General features: G+C 48.5%; 1 protein-coding gene across 3 annotated transcripts in view; it reads right to left on the bottom strand.

Annotated features, from left to right (window-relative positions):
- Positions 1-19,650, bottom strand: part of LOC102216160 (spectrin beta chain, non-erythrocytic 1) — a 99,157-nt gene that overhangs the window by 42,220 nt on the left and 37,287 nt on the right. For 2 of the 3 annotated variants that reach the window (XM_013913455.1, XM_013913457.1), the window contains exon 1: positions 10,258-11,090. The exons of the other annotated variant lie outside the window; for it this stretch is intronic. In XM_013913455.1, the coding sequence (XP_013768909.1) occupies positions 10,258-10,507 (250 nt within the window). In that variant the 5' untranslated portion in view covers positions 10,508-11,090. Of the gene's footprint in view, positions 1-10,257; positions 11,091-19,650 lie in introns of those variants that run through there. 3 annotated transcript variants of the gene reach the window in all.

The following is a 19,650-nucleotide window of genomic DNA, read 5'->3' on the forward strand; positions in this document are numbered from 1 at the left end:
GTATCATCGCGTGAATGCGGCGCTCTCATAAACATGATCACGATGCATCATGGGAAGTCGAGGTCGACACGAGCTCATGACGGCGTTTGTGGCGTTCGTCCGAAATTTGAAAATGTTTCATCCTCAAAAAGTAGATAAAAAATAAATAAAATACATAAAAAAGAAAGAGGAAAAATAATAAACGTAACCAGAGGAGATCTTAGGGGTCCGAAGATTAAATGTAGAGCAAAGGTTGCAAGGAAGGAAAGGATTAGAGAGAAGAGGAAACCAGAGGAAGAAGAAACAAACAAGGACAAGAAAGAAAGATGGAAACAAGGAAATAAAAGAGCAAAGCATTCTGAATTCAAATGATAAGAGTCAAAAGAGGAGAGGAAGTGAACGCAAGAGCAAGGGTGCAAGAGAGGAAAGGAAACAAGCCAAGAAAGATAAAGCGCTAATAATATTATATGATCATTATCATAATTGTCAGTGATTATTTAATGTATTTAATGTTATTATATTAATATATATTAAATAGTTTGAAATGTTAAAAAAAAAGATAAAGAGAGGAAAAGTTACAGGAAACGACAGAGAAGAAGAAAGGAAAGGACGGAGGTGAGGAAGAGGAAGAGGAAGTGAAGGTTGAGAGGACAGAACGGACAAAATTTTTGTCCTGAAGATTCAAACAACATCCAGTCGATGTTTCACGACGCAGGCGAAGAACGAGCGCCATCATCATCATCGGCGTCGTCCCGACCTGCCGCCATGGTCGCGTTCAACACCGACAGCTTTTGATTTTCAGGCTGTGAGAAACGAGCACAGCGAACATGACATTTCACCAAACATGCCAGCTGCGTTCCCCTGAGAGTGTGTGTGTGTGTGTGTGTGTGTGTGTGTGTGTGTGTGTGTGTGTGTGTGTGTGTGTGTTTGGTTTACAGCAGGAATCAATCGTTTCTTTATCGCCACGTGGGCGTGATGGAGGGGATTTTTTAGGAAATGTCTGAGCGCTTACTTTTGTTTTTACTGCTTTCCCCTCATCCAGTAATGACTAATGAAGCTTTCTATGCAACTATGACCACACACACACACACACACACACACACACGATGTGATGCAGAGATAAAAGGCTCAGATTAGCTTCAGTGAAGAAAGTTTAACTAATACGAGTCACAAATGTGTGAATGTTACAAAAAACATTTCAGAATTTTACAGAAATGTAACATAAATTTATAAAACTGCCAAATATTTAGACAGAGACGCTGATCCGCGACACACGAGCTTCATCACTTTTACAAAGGTTTCGCCAAAATGGCCACAAGGAACCTTTAACGTGAAAATGTCTCGAGGAGGCCGAACACATCAAACATCTGTTTCCACTAACAGAGAGAGACAGAGAGGCTCTCTGACACACGGGCCTGCGTTTCCATATCCAGGCCAGTCCTGACGGATCGTATGACATTCCCAAACACGCACGATCGTATAACCCTGTCAAAACACACACTTCCAGTTCAACAGTTCCAGGATTCCAGCATTCCTGATCTCCCACAGGAAGCGGAGGCCTCAGAGGATCCCCCGTGAGCGAGTGTGGAGGTCGGAACTACTGAGAGCAACAGAAACAAACCGGCAGAAGCTCGGTTTAGTCTGCGACTCCTTCCTGCAGCGGCTGATTGCAGCTCACCTCTGATCCTAAACGCCGCTCCCCGACTCACACGGATCCACACGGGCCATTCAGCAGATCCGCTCCATGATGCAACTCTGGCTTCAAACTTCCCTCTCGTTCATCACCTGAGCGCTCAGGTCCTCTCTCACACCGAGGGCGGCGACCTTATGAAGCACCTGGAGGTGACGCCTGCATGCAGTCACCTGACAGACACCTGAGTGCAGCACAAAGCCCCGATCACTGCTGTTTAACCTCCACACAAAAGGAGGAACTCCCAGTTGGTCTGTGCTCAGGTGTGTCTGGATGAGGCAGGTAACTGTCACCTGTGTCTGACAGCACAGACTCACTTTATGCAAATCTCACCTGCAGGTCAGGTTTGTTTTGACCTCCACAGAATCTGCAGGTGTTTGATCTCATTTTGTGCAACATCTGTGCGTGCATGTGTGTGTTAATGAGCGCAGACGTTCAGCAGAAAACTAAAACCTTCATTCACAGAAACTCAGACAGCAGGAGCCTGTCATCCAATCACAGGGCACAATACTGGGGCCTGTCATCCAATCACAGCGCCCTCTCCTTCCGCCTGAATGGCTGATGTGACACAGAGCGGCAGTGTGTTCCCGTGAGGAGGGGGAAGCGAGCCAGATTTGGGGACAGAGGAGCATTGAGAGGCGAGGACACAGGCTGATTATCAACCGTTAAACCGACCGAGGCCATATGTGGCGCCGACTCAGCGCCGCCTCCGGGCAGGACGGATCGCGGCTATCCCTGTCCACGCCGGTGCAGACTCATCTTCACCGCTGTCCCCCTGCAATTTAATTGGACAGAACTCGAATCAGTCAGGAGGTCGTTGGACCGTTGGGTTCCTGACGTCACAAGGCCGATGAGGAGACGCTTCCTGCTGCTGAGCTGCAGCGTCTCGTGAGCAGCACAGCATGCTGAGACCTTTTTATACTGCGAGCTCGTCTCCTCGGACGGAAAACGCAGAAATGACGCCGCTGTTAGAAACGGGAACCGTCCGAACTGTCCAATCACAACCAACGCCATGGCCCCGCCTTTCCTGTGAACGGTGTTTCTCAGAGAGGACGCTGTGCCGTTTCGCTGCTTTGCCCATCAGAGCCACTGAGCACGCTCAGTCCATCTCCAAACAGCAGACCTTAGCCCCGCCTTAGAGCCGGAGTTCCCGTTGTTCGAGCTTATTCTGATTGCTGCTCTTGTGTTTTCTCAGGAATGTTAATGGTTCATGTCGATGAGCCGACCCTCGTTTTCATCCGGGAAGATGACTTCATGTCACCGAGCAGAACGCCAACAAGATGCAGCTCGTTTCTCCGCCCCCACCCCTCACCGGGACATTCACGCCGACCGTTTGTCTGATTTTTAGCAGAAACTGTCGACAAACAGCAAACTCGAACTTTTCAACCTTCTGTGACTAAAATCTTCTAAATCCAAAGTGCTTCAGTCCTTATTTACCAGCAGTAATCTCGGTCCAGCTCTAGTTAAAAACACTGAACTTTATTATCTTTAGTCGCAGGACTCAAAGAGTCCGAGAGCGTCTGTGAGCAGTCGGTTTGATCTCAGGGTCATTATGCACGCACTTCATTAATCTTCTTCACTATTCGGATTCAAGAAGGAAACACTGCTTATATTAGATTATAATGCATTTCAAAAACACACCTGATAAAGGCCTTTAAAGGAAAGCGTATCTGGGAGTTTGAGGAAAGGAAGCCAAAGCTCGGACGGGATGTTACAGACGCAAACACGGTGAAACAATAGTTTCTGTTTGCTGCTCTGACAGATTTAGAAACGGCTGCTTCCTCTCAGACGTCGTCTCCTTTTCCAAAACTTTATCTTTTCCATTTTTTTGTTGCTGCAGGCCGTTGCGTGTTGTCTGTGTTTATAAAATGAGGCGTTTTCAGTTTTAGCCTCATGCTTCGTGCTTCAGGATCATCTGAGGCCTGAGGCGTGTGTGCACGTCTGCAGAAGAATGAATCTGGTCAGTTGTCAGCACTCGTGCTTTGTTTTGGCCTGTGTGTATGTTTTTGTATGATGTACAGACAACCATCAGTGGAGCGTAATAACTCTTGCATTAACTTCCTGTTGCTTCACGATGAGATCCTCTGGAAGTTCAGCTCAGGACCAAATCCAAAAATCCTGCCTGTGTTTAGATTTGACTGACAAAGTCTAAACTCGCAGCTGAAGCTCATCCTTCCCCTCTTCAGGTCGTGCATTAACATCCTGCTCTGCGAGAAGTCAAATAAACGAGGACGTCAAAGAGTCCTCTAATGACCCAACGTTTAACGTCTGATTAAAGTCTGTGTGGCTCCTCGCGCCGAGCCAACAGCAGCACGGATTCCTTACACACAGTCTGACCTTCGAGGCAACACGCCGGCTCTGAGAGCAGCCAAACCCTTCTAACACTCACATTCCTGCAGTAGGTCATTACACAACACCAGAGATGAGATAAGATCACTCGCTCTGACAAAACACACGCTTACGAAATCACTGAAGTCTCATTCCCACACCTGCTCGCCTGAAAACACTAAAGACACACAAAGAAGAGTGTGCGTGCGTGCGTGCGTGCGTGCGTGGGTGCGTGCGTGGGTGCGTGCGTGCGTGCGGCATGCTGTTCCTGTCACGCTGACAGCTGAATAAAGACTCCATGCCTTCCTCCTTCCTCTCTTTCTCTACACGTCAGGAGCCGGCGAGGCTTTTCAGCGCCACTGTCACCCACAAACAAAGCCGAGCTCACGAGCAGAGCCGTCAGTGTGTGTCTGCGCCGTCGGACGCCAGGAAATGCACGCCGTCGATATAAATCAACGTTTCCTTCATTACAGAAGCTTCACCGCAGCGCCCGGATGCGTGGCTCCAAGTATTGGTCGGCGCTGTAACGCTGACGAAGCCGGCTCACAACAGCGACCGTCACAGCCTCGCGTCAGGATCAATCACCCTGATTATCAATGATAAATAAGTCAGAGACAACTGGGTCACGATCGAGCTGCTGCTCCTCTCCGAGGTCACGTGACATCGCCGCTGAGGGATCACGTGTTCCCCGACGGGTCGCCAACCTGTCTGCAAACGCTCGCCAACGAGGCACGGAGCAGCAGTAAAACCCGAGAACGTTCACCTTCAAAGTAAAAGCTTGCGGCTAACATGTTTCAAAAGGTGTGACTTTTACTTTGAAAGCAGCTCCGTTTCCTGTTTGTGTCAGTTTGACTGCTGCTGGGAGATCCGTGTATCCGTGTTTAGCTAACGGGTCGTTTTTCACATTTAACAAATTATTTTTGTTTGTTTTGATGACTTTTATTCTGACGTTTGATGATTTGAACTCAGACCTCAGTAACTCCGTTTCATTCTCTGTTCCCTGATGACAGTCATGAATCCTTGAACTTGGGGCACTTGTTTTAGCGCCCGGTGCTCGCAGACTCATGCACGGCCGGGCCTCGTGCACACGACGTGTGGTTAGTGGTCACATGACCGGACTGATACGAGTCCTAAAACCTTCTGTAATGACGTCTGCGCTTCAGATGGCTTCACAAGAATAATCTACAACAGAAAACGTTCGACGCCTGGTTCAACAACTGCGAAGCTACAACTGTCCCAGACGAGGCGCTGGCTCCGTGCTGGGAGGTCATGAGGTCATGGCGTTCTGCCATAAGTCATCATTTTACGTCAGCAACGGAGAATTTAAGGTTTGTGGAACCCAGGTATGCAAGCCGTGGTTGGCGTCCCTGTGGTGTGGCGCTCTAAAGGCCCACGTGGGGGCAGATTCTGCGTACAGGCTGTAAAGATGTTCACAGACGCAGAAACCAGCGTCTGCTCTGAAGCTGCTGTGATGACTGATTATTAACCAGATGTGTTTAAAGAATAATCAGCTCACAATAAAATAGGAGCTGGCCGGCGTCGCGGGTGGATGTGCTGCTCCGTCTGCAGCTGATGAATGGAGAACACTGTGATTTATTAAAAGCTCCTGACGTGAAATTATCACCGCGAGCAGCTCCCAGATCAGCTGACGGTTTCCTGTTAGTCTGGAGGGATTTTAAAGCCCTGCTGCTCGTTCATGAAGGACTCTGTGGGTTATTTCCACTGCTGCTCAGTCGTGACCATCCAGACCTCGGAGGTGGTCTGAGACGGGTCCGATTACGGCCCGCTGAGTCCTGAGAACACCTGGAGAAGCAGCTTCAGGCTCGAGCTCAGGAAATCAGAAAGAAGAGTCAATAAATCTGCAAACTCTCAGTTTTATTACAGAAGCGCTGGTGCTTACTTCACTCCCTTAACGTGCTTTAAATGCATGTTCACTGAAAGCAGCTCTGTTGGATGAGTCATGTGGCTTTCCGGTGGTTGAGCGCAGAAAACCCTCAGAAACTGATTAGCAGCATCTGAAGCGCCGTGACGAGGCGCCGTGACCTCGCTGGTTTGTGGTCTGAGGTGAACTTCTCTCTTCTCAAACAGCTGTGTGCAGCTGTGGACACAAACAAACACGTTACCTCTGTTTATTTTTAGCTTTTATGCATCTCTCTCTCTGGGCTCAGACTGGCCCCGCCCCCTCTGCGAGCGTGCTCAGTGGAGCGTCCCTATGAAAGAGTCCTTTCATGCTGCAGATCTGCGAGTGGAAGCGGACTGAGACTTGAAACGCACAGCTTCGTCCTGAGACGCTTCCTCGTGCCACCTTCAGGCTCTCAACAATCACTCCATTCTGCTCCCGCCTCCGACGCCGCTGGTTCCTGCGTCCGTCGTCACCACCAAGCTTTCATTTCATCCAGAAATGATGGCGGCTATCAAAAACAGGACAAACTAACCAAATATTTTCTTCTAGAGATCGAAGAAAAACTCCAGTTTAATCATTGAGCTTTGATGGCGAAGGCCTTTAACTCGTGAGGCTCCACGTCATGCTGAAGGTTACAGCTGATGGTGGGAGCCCGCCCCAGCTGTCAGGGGGCAGGAGGGGGGTAGATCCTGCACAGCTATGGAGCTGGTTTTTGTCAAACTTTTAATCTAATTTACGGCTTTGTAGCGTTAAAGAGAGGACTTTGCACATCATCAGTCATACAGAGAAGTTCCTGAATCTTAAATCAGCGCTGAAAAGATTTCCAGACAAACTCCTGCATGAGCTCATCAGACGCTGGGCTCCAAGGATCGGCCTCGAAGACTTGCAGCACTAAATCTTTCCGTTTGCAAAAACGTACGAGTGGAAAAATCTCAGTGCAATCAAAGCCTGCGATGATCAAATAAAAGCATATATACTCAACACACCCAGCAGCCGATCCCTTTGGAACTGTGACGGGGGGCGGGGCGAGCAGGAAACCACCGGGACTGTCACACAATCTACTTCCAACCAATCAGTTGTGTCATTCACTCAACCATGAAAACACACTTTGGCTTATGAAACACAGGAAATGGCCCCGGAGGAGCTTAGCATCCTGTGCTAACGGCATCACGGGCCGGGTTCAGCGAGTCGTCCCGAACGCAACTCAACACGGGCCGAGGGAGAGGAGCGAGGCCGCATCTCACCCCGCCTTTGTGTGAATTTCACGACCAGAGCTTCCTTTAATTTCACTAAGAGGGTGGAGGTAGGAGGCGGGCCGGGCGGGGGCACCGGGGGCGCCCGCAGACGCTCTGCAGAAGCTCATGAAACATTGATGAGGCGGCCGAGGTGTTTTCTTTCTCTTTAGAGACACAGAGAGGGAGGGACGGCGGCGAGCTCGGATCATGTTAGACACCCTCCCCACACCACCCACCCCCTCTAATCCCCCCCCTCCACCACCGCGCAGAGCTCAAGGAATCCCAAACCACCGAGATGTGTGCTGATTGGCTGACTCAGGACCACGGAGGAGGGGAGGGGGATGATGAGAGCACAGAGGGATGGTGGTTTTGTTTTTGTGAGCAGAGCGCGTCCGAGGGATTTGGCGTTTCAGGAGATGGCGGGTTTTTACAGCCGCTACAGTAACCGCTCTGCGTCAGCCTCCGTTTGTTCTACATTCATGTTAGAGTCCCGGCGTAAACCACAGCGTGCGCCGCGCACGGCCGCTGGAGCACAACAAAGGACCCGACTCCTTCTGGGTCATTTATTCATCCACACATGCAAACATCAATAAACTCAACCGGACCGGAAACATCAGCGACCAGCATCCATCCACTCAGCATCGCTCTTATTTCCACTGAGCTGGTTTTAAAATGAAGCTCAGGCCACCTGACACGGACGACCTCCAGGTTTTGGTGGTTTTACAGGGCGGTGGCTCCGCTGTGCTCACTGGACGATCAGGCTCTGTTGATAAGTGACTGCTAACAAAGTTTTGCTAATGTAAATAAAAAACCATTTCCTGTTACCACTCCATCTTTTTATCACACCTTTATCTCTGCACTCTGTCCCGTCATCACGTCTTCTTTGCATCCATCCATCTAAATTCAGTGCAGTTACATATTCATGTATTTATTGAGCTTCCCTCTCAGGGAGGGAAATGCAGTCCAGACTCTGATCCCTAAATTTGATTTAGAAACGTCAGGAGGCAGCCGCGGGGTCACGGAGAAGCCGTGCCACATCTGCAGGCCTGGTTCAGGCATCTTATTAGGATCATTTTTCTTTCTTTGAATGAAATCTTTAAAAAACGATGACGTCTGCTCTCCTGAGCAGTTTCAACATCAGCCAGCATCTGTACCAACATGAGTCTGTGCAGCAGGCCGACTCACTTCCCCCCATAATTATTCTCTTAACTGGAGCAAACATGACTGACTGCCTCCACGCTCATAACCCGCTGGGAACCGAACCACCTGAGCCCCACACGGGACAGCACATGAATTTAGAGCCTCGAATGCCTTCATAAGCACGAGCTAACAAACCCCTCTGAGGGTCGACGTCCTCATGGACTGATTGATGTTTCATCACAGCCCACATTTAGATTCTTCCTCTGATCTAACAGAACATGCCGCGCAACACTTAAGATAAAACACGTCTGATAAGTTCACGTCTGAATGATTTGGTTCTGTGAGCAGGTCAAAAACAGGATAAAGGTCAGCCCTGGTAGGCGGAGCCAGATGAATGACATAAACCAGCATTAACACGCTCACGTAAACATCGAGTGTGACAGATCCCAACATATCAACTCGGTAAGAAGTCATGAAGCAGCCTCTGAACTAAACTCGGACACACGGCACACGCGTGTGCATCAGTAACGCGTGTTACAGCAGGAATCTCAGGACTGAAGAAACCAGGCTGTCAAAGCAGAGTACAGTCTGTGCTCGAGTGCAGACGTTTTCACATTCGGTCAAATTCTTACGACAGAACATCACAAAGACTCAGTGACCTCAGCGTGACCCCCCCCCCACCCCCCCAACAAAGAAAAACAGCCAGGAAGCTACTTTCAGACACTCTGGAGGTTTGTGGGCGTCAGCGGGTCGATGAGGCTCCATTAGCCTTCTGCTAAATTCAGCCTGCTGCTAATTTTTAACTGAAGTGTTTGTGCGTGCAAGGACGATTCGATTTTAACGGCTCATATCGATACGAGCGTCCATCGATGAGTCGGGAGGTTAAATGTGTTTACACGCCTGAGCGCCGCTGCTCTCCTTCAGCAACAGAAGACACGCCACTCGCGCTTCCACGCAGGAACGTTCTCCACTCCTGAGTGATTTCTGTCTGACGCATCAGAGAGAAACTTGGGGTTCAGCATCTCGCTCGAGGATACTTTCCCGTGCGGACTGGAGCGGTCTGGGATTGAACCACCAACCACCCGACATAGCCACCCCACTTCCTACCAACATTCCCGGGTAGAGCCTGTGCTCAGAGCATGTAAGCAGCTCTATCGTACAAACCAAACCTTCAGTGTAAACGTGTCGCAGAAAGTTTCCTGCTGCCTGCTGAAAAACACCGACACAGCTCACACACATGCAAGCAAACACAACTACACGGTTTGGTTTCTGAAGCCGACGTACGTCAGCCTGAGATACAGGCGGCTTATTTCCAGCTGCGGATCATGCAAAGCTGCTCCAGTCGAGCTGGAAACAAGCAGAGCGGAACAAAGAAGAAAAACTTCAGCTGTTGGTTTCATTTAGCGATGTCATAACTGCATCGATTAATAACGAGCACATTCCTGAGCTTTAAGTCAGGAGAGACATACGGCACGTGTGCCGGGAGGCCAGCATCCTGCTGAGGAGCTCCAGCATGATTACTTCACAGCTACGTGAAAAAATGTGGGTGTGGGAGCGCCTCCCTGCCTCCCCCGCACCGCTCCTCGGCGAGCGGGTCACCGTCAGCCCGTCAGTTGTGATCAGTGTGTGAACGTGAGGCGCGGTTTATTCGCAGAGGTAAGGTCAAGCTGCTGACTCATCCACAGCCAGCTCTGATTTCATTATAAGGTGATAATGATTAATAAAGTCAGGGCGACACCTGCACGCCTCGGCCACCATCCCAGCGCGACCGCACTCCTCTTTACTTCCTTTTACTTTCTCTGGAGCTCTGCTGCTGCTCTGAAAGCCTCCTACGGCTCCTTCTACTGTTTCAACCCTTCAAGTGTGCAAATGCAAACAAACTGCAGCCCACAGCATTAAAGGAAACCCTAAACCCAGGCCCACACAGCTTTTCCCCGCATGCGCTGCTCCTCACACACTGAGGGCTCCTTGTTTCATCTTACCTTGAAGCTGTTTGAACCTCCCCTCCAGCTGGTTGTAGTTGAAGGCAGCCTGGCCCGAGAATCCGGGGCCGGGGCTGGACCCCCTGACGGGGCTGAGGCTGGGGCTCGGGCCTCGCCCGGGACTGGCGACGTGAGACGGGCCGGGGCATCCGGACCCCGGGGACAGAGGGCCGCCGTAGTCTGAAGTTGGGGAGAGGGGTCCAGGCGCGAGGGGGCCGGGGAGGCCGGCCGTGGCGCTCTGAAGCTCCATGATTAAACTCCACAGAAGACTCAGATGGAGCTCGTCCACATGGAGCAGAAAGTTTATAAGTGAGTCACACAAGCCCGCAGAGGTTATCTCCCCCCAGGATGAGCTCGAGCTCAAACTTCAGAGCCTCAACTTCTCTGCAGCAGGAGGAGCTTCCAGGTGACCACCGACTCCTTAAGAGTCCTTAGCACAAGAACAAAGTGAGTTTAGAGAAGTGATCCCAGTTTTAGCTCCGACACCGAGGGGAACGCTCCCTGCTCCTCAGTCGAGCTGAGAGGAGGACAGAAGAACTGCAGCGTCTCCGTTTCACCAGCGTGGAGCCAACAATCGCTGGCTCAGCAGACGCGCGGCGGCATCATGCTTCTGTTTTCCCTCCATTCATCCATCTGTCAGAGTCTCCGGGGATCACGCCTTCCCCTCAGTTCCACCCATCCTCCGTTCAAACGCACGCTCAGACCCTGCTCGATGAAAAGGTGGAGCAGACGGAGAAAGGAGGTGGAGGGAGGCAGAGAAAGAGCGGTTTGTCCTGCGGTGTGCAGCAGCAGCAGCTCTCAGACACTGAAAACACCTTTCAGCAGACGAGGCGAGAGTGCAGGGGGGAGGGGCCGCCAGAGGGAGAGGCTACTCCCACGGCAGCCAATCACAGTTCAGCGATGATGTCACCCACTCATTGGCATAAGGGGAGGAGACGGAGGAGAGCGAGAGAGGGAGAGAGCGCAGAGGGCCGATCGAGCTGAAGATTAAAGAGGAACTTTAGTCTAATCTGCAGCTTTTTACTGCAAATGTGAAGCAAAAACATTTGATTCTTAAATCTGTGCTTAAACAGCTGCAGGGCGCCGCCTCCACAACACTCATATTTAAATGATCCCGTTTATTTTGTTCTTTGCGTCATGTGAAAAAGGTCAAACTGATAAGATTAAAATTCGCTCTGTGAGTAAATGTTTAAAGAGCCACAGTTTCCCCCCCTGGGAGGGGCAGACGCTTTCAATCAGCCCCAAAACTTTCACCATCCTCAGCCTTCAAACCCCAAAGTGTCCACGTCCCCTGCAGCACCGAGACCCTGAGCAGAAATCGTTTTCAACAAACCGAAGGAAGCAGCCGGGTCTTATCAGACAGTTTTAAACACAGGGATACGTGTTCACAGTAAAACCATCTGCTTCCTGTCAGCTGACCAGCTTCAGTCTGTGGTTCACGCACAAATAATAACGTTTTCCTCTCTGAAGGAGCAGAGATCCAACTTCTTTGGCGATGACGAGTAAAGACAAAGTGGACGTCACAGTGAGCACACGCCTCAGGTTCATATCCACAGGAACAAAATGACTGTTTCAGCTTTGTCTGATTTCCAGCAGCTCTCTGCAGATTTGACAAGTTGTTTTTTTATTTTGAATTATTATTATTGCTGTGATTGACTCTTTGCAGGTCCCAACAGTAAAAATGTCGCCTCGGCCTTCGTCTTGCTGGACCTCAGAAGCCGGAGATGCATAAATACATCATAACATTATAATAAAAAAAACAATAAGCATCACAGAGGAAACCTGGATTAAACTTGAGTCACAATCAGGCTGCTGGGTGTTGAATCGATTATGTTGCAGGTGATTGTGCACGAACCAAACTCATAAACGTTTTAGAGCAGTGTCCAACTCCAGGCCTCGAGGGCCGGGATCCTGCAGGTGTTAGACGTGTCCTTGATCCAACACAGCTGATTCAAATGGCGAAACGACCTCCTCAACATATCCTGTATTTCTCCAGAGGCTGGTAATGAACTCATCATCTGATTCAGGTGTGTTGACCCAGGGTGAGATCTAAAACCTGCAGGACACCGGCCCTCGAGGCCTGGAGTTGGACACGCCAGCGTTAGAGTGTGAACACACTGATCGACCACAGAGTCACACTTTAAACGCTGCGTCGTTGTTGGAGACACACACAGATTTTTGTTTTTGGCTAAATGTGGCTCTTTTATGATAAAAAAAAAAAAAAACTGTGATGCAGACTCATCAGGTCATAATCTTCATACTGAGTATAAAGCGCACACTCAGCTGTGTGCACTGATTTGCACACACTGTTGCAGAGCTCCTGGTTCTGTTGTATTTAAACACGTTTTGGGTATGCGCGCCCGCTGCCCCGCCCACGCGCCCTGCACACAGACGGCGAGACTTCCTGGTTCAATCAAAGTCGATAAATAAAAACTTCATTGAGCTTTAATTTTGCTGCAGGTCACGTCTGATGTTTTGCAGTGGAAATTGCTGTTTTGCAGCAATTTCCTCTTTGGAGCTCATCTCCTAACTATAAATAAGGTGCAGCTTATCTCATGTCAGACACAGATCAAAAGATAAGTGCAGCGGTGCCCCGAATACCAGCGTTTTACAACCACGCACGTCCTTCAGGTGGACTTTGAAAAGCTGCACAAATATTCTACAGGTCGTGTGTCCAATCCAGGCTCATACGATCCACCTGCTTCAATAAAGTAATACATTCAATAAAAACTTCTTCTTAAACTTATTTAAGGAAACCACATCACTGGGCTCGTGTGTGTTAGAGGGGAAAGACGGATACAAAGAAGACGGAAACAGGGTGGAGTGTGTGTGTTACTCCGAGCTCATCACATGCAGACATTCAAACATCCTGAGTTTGAATCCTCAGAGCTAATATTAGAGAACGCTGTGGAGATGTTCTTCCTGTCCGAGTCCGGCCTGTACTTCCTGTTTGCTCCCACCGTCCATCAGTGCGTGCACGGACACACACACACACACACACACACACACACACACAGTCATGTTTTCATATCATTTTGGAGACATCTACTTGACGTAATGCTTTTTCTAGCCCCTAATCCTAACGATAGCCTAACTGTAACCCTGAAACTAAAACCGCAATTTGAGTCTGAAAAATGCCTCAAACTTGTGGGAACCAGGATTTTGGTCCCCATTAGGGCTGTTGGTGCCCACAAAGATATGTAAACACACACACACACACACACACACACACACACACACACTCTGCAGGTTAGGAAAAGGCAGAGGCTGCAGAGCTTGACTTCCTGCGTTACCAACTGGACACACAGGCAACATCGAGGAGATGAAAGGTCAAAGGTCACAGCACTGAGACAATACATGGAACAAATATTCACGTGACCCTGAAATAACTGCGAGCTCCACAGAGACGGGAGCGCGGCTCATCTTTGCACGCGCACATTTGTCATCCTCCAACAATCTGAAGGACAAAAACGAGCCCGAAGTGAAATTGAACTGCAGAGCCAGCCTTTGTTCTCCTCATTAAAACTCCACCCACAGGCAGGTACGCCGTTACACCTTTGTCAGATAAAACGAGAGCAGAGGTCACGCAGACAATGAGGCACAGAGTTCAACCGAGGAAGACTTCCTTTAAGACGGCGCCCTCTGTGACGACTCTAAATCACACCGATTATTATTTATCAGAGTTTTCACTGACGTACATCCTGTTTTAAAGATTTTACATGATCATTATTTGATATTTGGGGTCGTGCACTGGCTGCCAGCTGCCTGAGGCTGTCCAGCGGTTCCCACAGCCGTCTTCAGCAAACAGAAGCTCTGCTGTCACCCTCAGCTTCAGTCACTGAAGGCCATGAGTTTCAGCCAAACGCAGCGTGTGCAGTTAGTGAGTTCAACAAGTGAAATGAGCGTGTCAGAAAACCCCCGAGTAACAGCGAGGAGGGTCAGCGCGATGGCCGACATCTTAGCCAATCCTATTTTACAGCCCCCATAAACATTTTCAAAATAAGCACATTCACATCTCAGTGCAGAGCCGCACAGATACGGTAAGTAAGGCAGTAAGGCAATTAATCTCATTTTAATTTGTCTGATAGTTTATTTCCAGTCATAAAAGAGATGATCGTTTAATGCTCGTCACTACAAAGGTCCCGTTTGGTCTCGTGCTGTTAATCAGGAGCAAGATCTATGATGAGGAAATAAAAGCTTCTGATCAAGGATCATTAGTGGCGTCCTGCCTCGTCGTCTGTGCCATCAAGTCTTTATGGCTTTAAAAAAAAAAAAAAGTGGTGTTGATGAACGTCAAGACAAGCTCCTCCTTACTTCCTGTTCCAGTGGCGGCTCTTCATAGTTCTTAATAGCGAGTAATCCCTGGGAGCTTAAAGCTGCTCTGAACACTCAGTAATCCTGTTTTTTTTTCCTCTACATGGATCTGTGCGACGTCATAGGGAGGAGGACGTCCCTAATATGGTCATATCAGGTACCGACGCTCCACCCATCAGATGTTCAAATTAAGGGGCAGCCAATCAGAAGAAAGCCATGTTTAGAGGAAGAATTTAAAACTGCTATTTCACCCGAGGGGCCGCAGCGAGACACAGGTGGATTATTTTGAACTGTTAATCATAGAAAGCTACTCTAGGAGAGTCCACAGAGTCAAAATAAGCAGAAAAAGGTCCAAGTTGAGTTATTATAAAGTTGAGATTATTGACCAAAACAATCACAATAATGACTTTAGCCTTTGTTTAAATGCACTATCAAGCCTCATCCTGCACTATTATTTATCTATAATCTGATTAAAAACATCAGTGAAACTCTAATTCTTATTTCTGAGGAGCTGATGTTTGGAAGCTCAAAGCGATCAGTTATAGTTACACACTGATGCTGCTTTAACTTCACAACCAATCACAGGGGAGGAGACCGGATACTTAAAGTGAATACCAAAGACCTGCTTCGTCCACGCTCTGCTGCTCGCTGCACTGACTGTGACCGAAAAAGCCTCTGAAACAAGCCGAACCATCAACATCTGAATTCATCCGAGCCAGCAAAGCGGTGACGGTCAGAGAACCTGCTGGCTGAGCTTCGCTAATGAGGCAGGCCAGATAACAGACCATCAGATAAAAAAACCCGCATCCTTCTCTGGCAACCACACGGTAACCGTCACCTTTACACACCGTGACAGGCTCACGTTACAGAGGCTGGATGTGAAAGCAAGGCCGAGCTCGCCGGATCTGCTTCGCTCATGTGCAAAGGAGGGGGCGTCGGCGCTCTGCTACTTTTTCTATAAAAACATTCCATCACAGATTAAGGACTGGCCTCAGATTACTTCATGTACATTTTAACGAGCACACAGTGGCACTCAAAAGTTTCATCCCAGGAATAAAAGTTCCTTTACAGACTTAAAGGGCGGGTTTGAGGGGAAAATAATGGGCTACACAGTTTAACCATGATTATAGTGAGAAAAGGCCAATTAATAACCAAACAGAGAGAATATTATCAGTCCTAAATGATGATATAAAGTAACCCCAAGTCTACATGTTGTGAAGGCAGGAAGAGGTCTTTTGTCCCATTCAAGAACATTTTTTCCAGGAGATCAAAGCCACAGGAGAACATAGGTTTACTCGACAATGACGAGGATCCAGACCTCAGAGGGTTAAAGAAACTGCGAGGAAACCTGAGGTGTCTGCACAGTTTCCTTCACAATCAAAGGGCACTTGGAACTAGAGGACAGGAAGGACCTAAAGACACAACAGAAAAGAAAGGAAAAAAAAAAGTTCCTGAGAGGACACAGCTTCGTGACAGCGGCTGAAAGGAAAACCTGGAATGTTGAATTCCTTCATAAACCTGCTGCTCTGTGTTTCCACTGTGGTAAAATGGCATTCATACATATTTATACTAACATTGAAGTTAGTGCTCATGTTCCAAAACCTGCAGTTCCTCTAACGTCCAGCAGAGGCAGCAGTGAGTCTTTACAGCACAAATAAACATGTTTACAGCCTGATGCACAAACGGTTTGGTCTCTCTAGATAATTTCCGCCTTCATAACACCCGTATGAAACTTACAGAATGAAAGATAAGATTAACAAAAACAGGGACGAGCTGAATAACAGTGTCACTACACACAGACGATACAGTTTTATATACTGGAGCAGAGGGAGGCTAACAGTTTATCCGAGGTTCATTTCCAGAGTCAGAGAGAGAAAGAACTACAGAGTGAGACTGTTTTTGTAACTCACCCCTTTAATTTGTATTAAAGTTTGCATTATTGGGGGCGTGGCTACTTTGACTGACAGGCGGATGGTGACACAGGCGGCTGCAGTTGCTAGCTGTCTGCTAGCTTCACTGCAGCTAGTTGGAGTCCCAGAACTGGACCACTGGAGCGTGTCTGCGCTGGTTGAGCACTCGAACTATTCTAATGACATCACCCGACCAATGATCTGGCTGCTGTGAGGTCACTGTGCTAACAGACCATCCAGGAAGTCTGAGCTCCAGGTTTGGGGAAATTCTGGGATTTTATTCAGTAATTCACAGTCTAGCTAATGTTAGCTGAAACACACCCCACCCTCCAACTCCACCGCTGCCTCCAAGACAAGGGAATCAGGCAGCAGGCTAAAATTTGATTACATGATAAGCCTTTCATTTTCTATATTACTGTTGAATTGTAATGAAAATTATTGCTTTGTGTTTATGAACTCATTTCTGAGTGTACACTGAGGCTTCAAAATGTGTCACAGTGGCTACGTCCATCTTTAATGGTTTTTAGTTTGAGAGTTACAAAACGAGCTCAAACCTCTGAACTGTCGCGTCTGATAGACACCAAACTGTTGACTGAGCCACAGTCTTTAAAATCCGTCACCATCCACCATCAAACACAGCGATTTGCTAAAAACAAACTGGAAACTGTTTCGGCTCTCGCAAAGCAGCCATCAGTGCAGAGGTCAGAGGTCAGGTCGCAGCAAACAGACAACAGATGGACCAAACGTTCCTGCAGCTGACGGCAGGAGAGCGAGCCGCTCTTTATGTTGTTAATCTGTAGATAACAGCACGCTCTGTCCTTCCCGCAAGCGTCACGCTGCGTTTCGCTCAGTCATCCGGCTTCCTCGTGGTCAGGGCCCTCGGGACGACTCCGCCGTCGAACCAAACGCCCCATTCATGCAGGCTCCTCGCACTGGAGGCCTCGGGGAAAACACCGGGACTTTTCACCGAGGACGAGCCGCTGCTGAGGCCTCTCCCTGCTCTTCCACAAACTGAGAGCCGGCTCACAGTCTAAACTTGTGTTGCTGCCGTGGCGAATGTCACACCGACACGCCGCCTCGCCCTCCCGACCACACAGACACATTCCTGTGAGGTCAGAACATCAGCAACGTTTTACACCATCATAAAATGGATTTCTCTGACAGATTCAACTCTTTGGATCCACATAAATGATTTTACTCACATTTTCTGCCCAAGAAATCGATCCAAACTGTTCATGTGCACCGACGACCATGAATATAAGAAATATAAGAAATCTGTATTTCATGGCATTAGAAACCATTTAGAGCTCCGACAAAACAAACTACAAGCTCGTTAAGTGTTATATTCAGAGTTGGACGGTAGGTAACGTTAAAAAGATTCACCAGCCAAAATTCTTCATGTGATCAGCCTGCAGCTCGAAAATCACTGAATCATATCTGTTATTAACCTCTGTCTCTCTTCCACAGCATGTCTTTATCCTGTCTTCCTTCTCTCACCCCAACCAATCACAGCAGATGGCCCCGCCCCTCCCTGAGCCTGGTTCTGCTGGATGTTTCTTCCTGTTAAAAGGGAGTTTTTCCTTCTACTGTCGCCAAAGTGCTGCTCATAGGGGGTCATATGATTGTTGGGTTTTTCTCTGTATTTTTGTAGGATCTACCTTACAGTATAAAGACTTTGAAGCGACTGTTGTTGTGATTTGGTGCTGTGTAAATAAAACTGAACTGAACCTTGTTCTGGATGATGCTGATTTATGGTTTTAAGCCCAGGAAGATTCGCTGTGCTCCGTGTTACAGCTGGTGAAGACTAGCTATGGTAACAAACAGTTCCTCTTTAAACTGTTATTCCCATAAAGTGTGAGAGTTTTACAGTATTTAATCAGCGTCACAGTAAACTGATGTGATGAACGGTGAGAGCAGACACAAGAAAGCTGCTGAAGTAGTGACTTCTCCCCTCAGTTTAAATGTTAAAGACCCAAACACAACAGTGTACACATTCAAACCCATCTGGGCCCAACCCGGGCCACCTACTGCTCTGTTACGAGCTAGGCCCGATGTGTGGCTTAAATAAAGGTGGACCTTCAGCAGAGGGGATGCAAACAGGAAGTCCTTCATGATTAATTTAAGAGCGTGAAACAAAGTCGTACTAAAAAGGGAAAAAGACAAGGGGGGGGGGGGATCTTAAACATGAACGAAGGGAAAATCCAGACAGAAAACACGAAACACAGAAAGTTTAGTTTCACTTTGAAACCACACACGTTAAAAAAAACAAAAAAAACAGACACACCAACATTCCCAGCATTCCTGCATCCAGCCCCCCGAACAGGAAGAGAGCGCGTGTGTGTGTCTGTGTCTCTGTGGGGAACCTGGACTGCTCCTGGTTCTCATTACTGTGGGGCTGGGTGAGTCTGCCACTTTAAAGCTTCAGTCCTCGTGTGAAACTTTTCCATAAACAGCTCCAACAGTAAACTCAGATCATTCATAATCACCAGTTTAACCTTCAGTCAGGCTTTAAATCAGGAGAGCAACAGGTAACTTCACAGAACCAGAATCAGCTCTGACAGGTCAGATGGAGGGAAATGATCCCCTGTGGAGACCCTGGCAGGGAACAGCCAGCAGCAGGGAACAGCCAGCAGCAGGGAACAGCCAGCAGCAGGGAACAGCCAGCAGCAGGGAACAGCCAGCAGCAGGGAACAGCCAGCAGCAGCGGCGGCGTACAGGCACAGCACGTTTTAATAACTCGTCTGTTTGAACTGGACTGAAGCACGTGCTAGTGAAAGTCTGAGAGCGGCATCAACCATTTGTCTCCTGCTGCATGAAGGAAACACACCTCGGTCACCAACAACCTAAAGGTCACAGCTCTGTTTGTGGGAGCAGACGCTGTTTGTTGAGACTGTTAATAGGGAGGAGCCTCAGCAGCAGCGTGACATCACAGTACAGCCGCATATCAGAAATCATACGATCGTCAATGCTGAACATTACACTGATCCATGTGAGCCGGAAGAATGACCACACACACACACACACACACACACACACACACTCTCTCCTTCTGTTCATTGTAAGCAGATCTGCCTGCGTTTCCATGGTGACTGGCGGTTTTGTGTTTCCCAGGATATCATATGGAGGCCAAACACACACACACACACACACACACACACACACACACACA

Source organism: Pundamilia nyererei, unplaced genomic scaffold, assembly GCF_000239375.1.
Source record: "Pundamilia nyererei isolate P.nyererei 1_Seehausen unplaced genomic scaffold, PunNye1.0 scaffold00133, whole genome shotgun sequence".
NCBI classification, from domain to species: Eukaryota; Metazoa; Chordata; class Actinopteri; order Cichliformes; family Cichlidae; genus Pundamilia; species Pundamilia nyererei.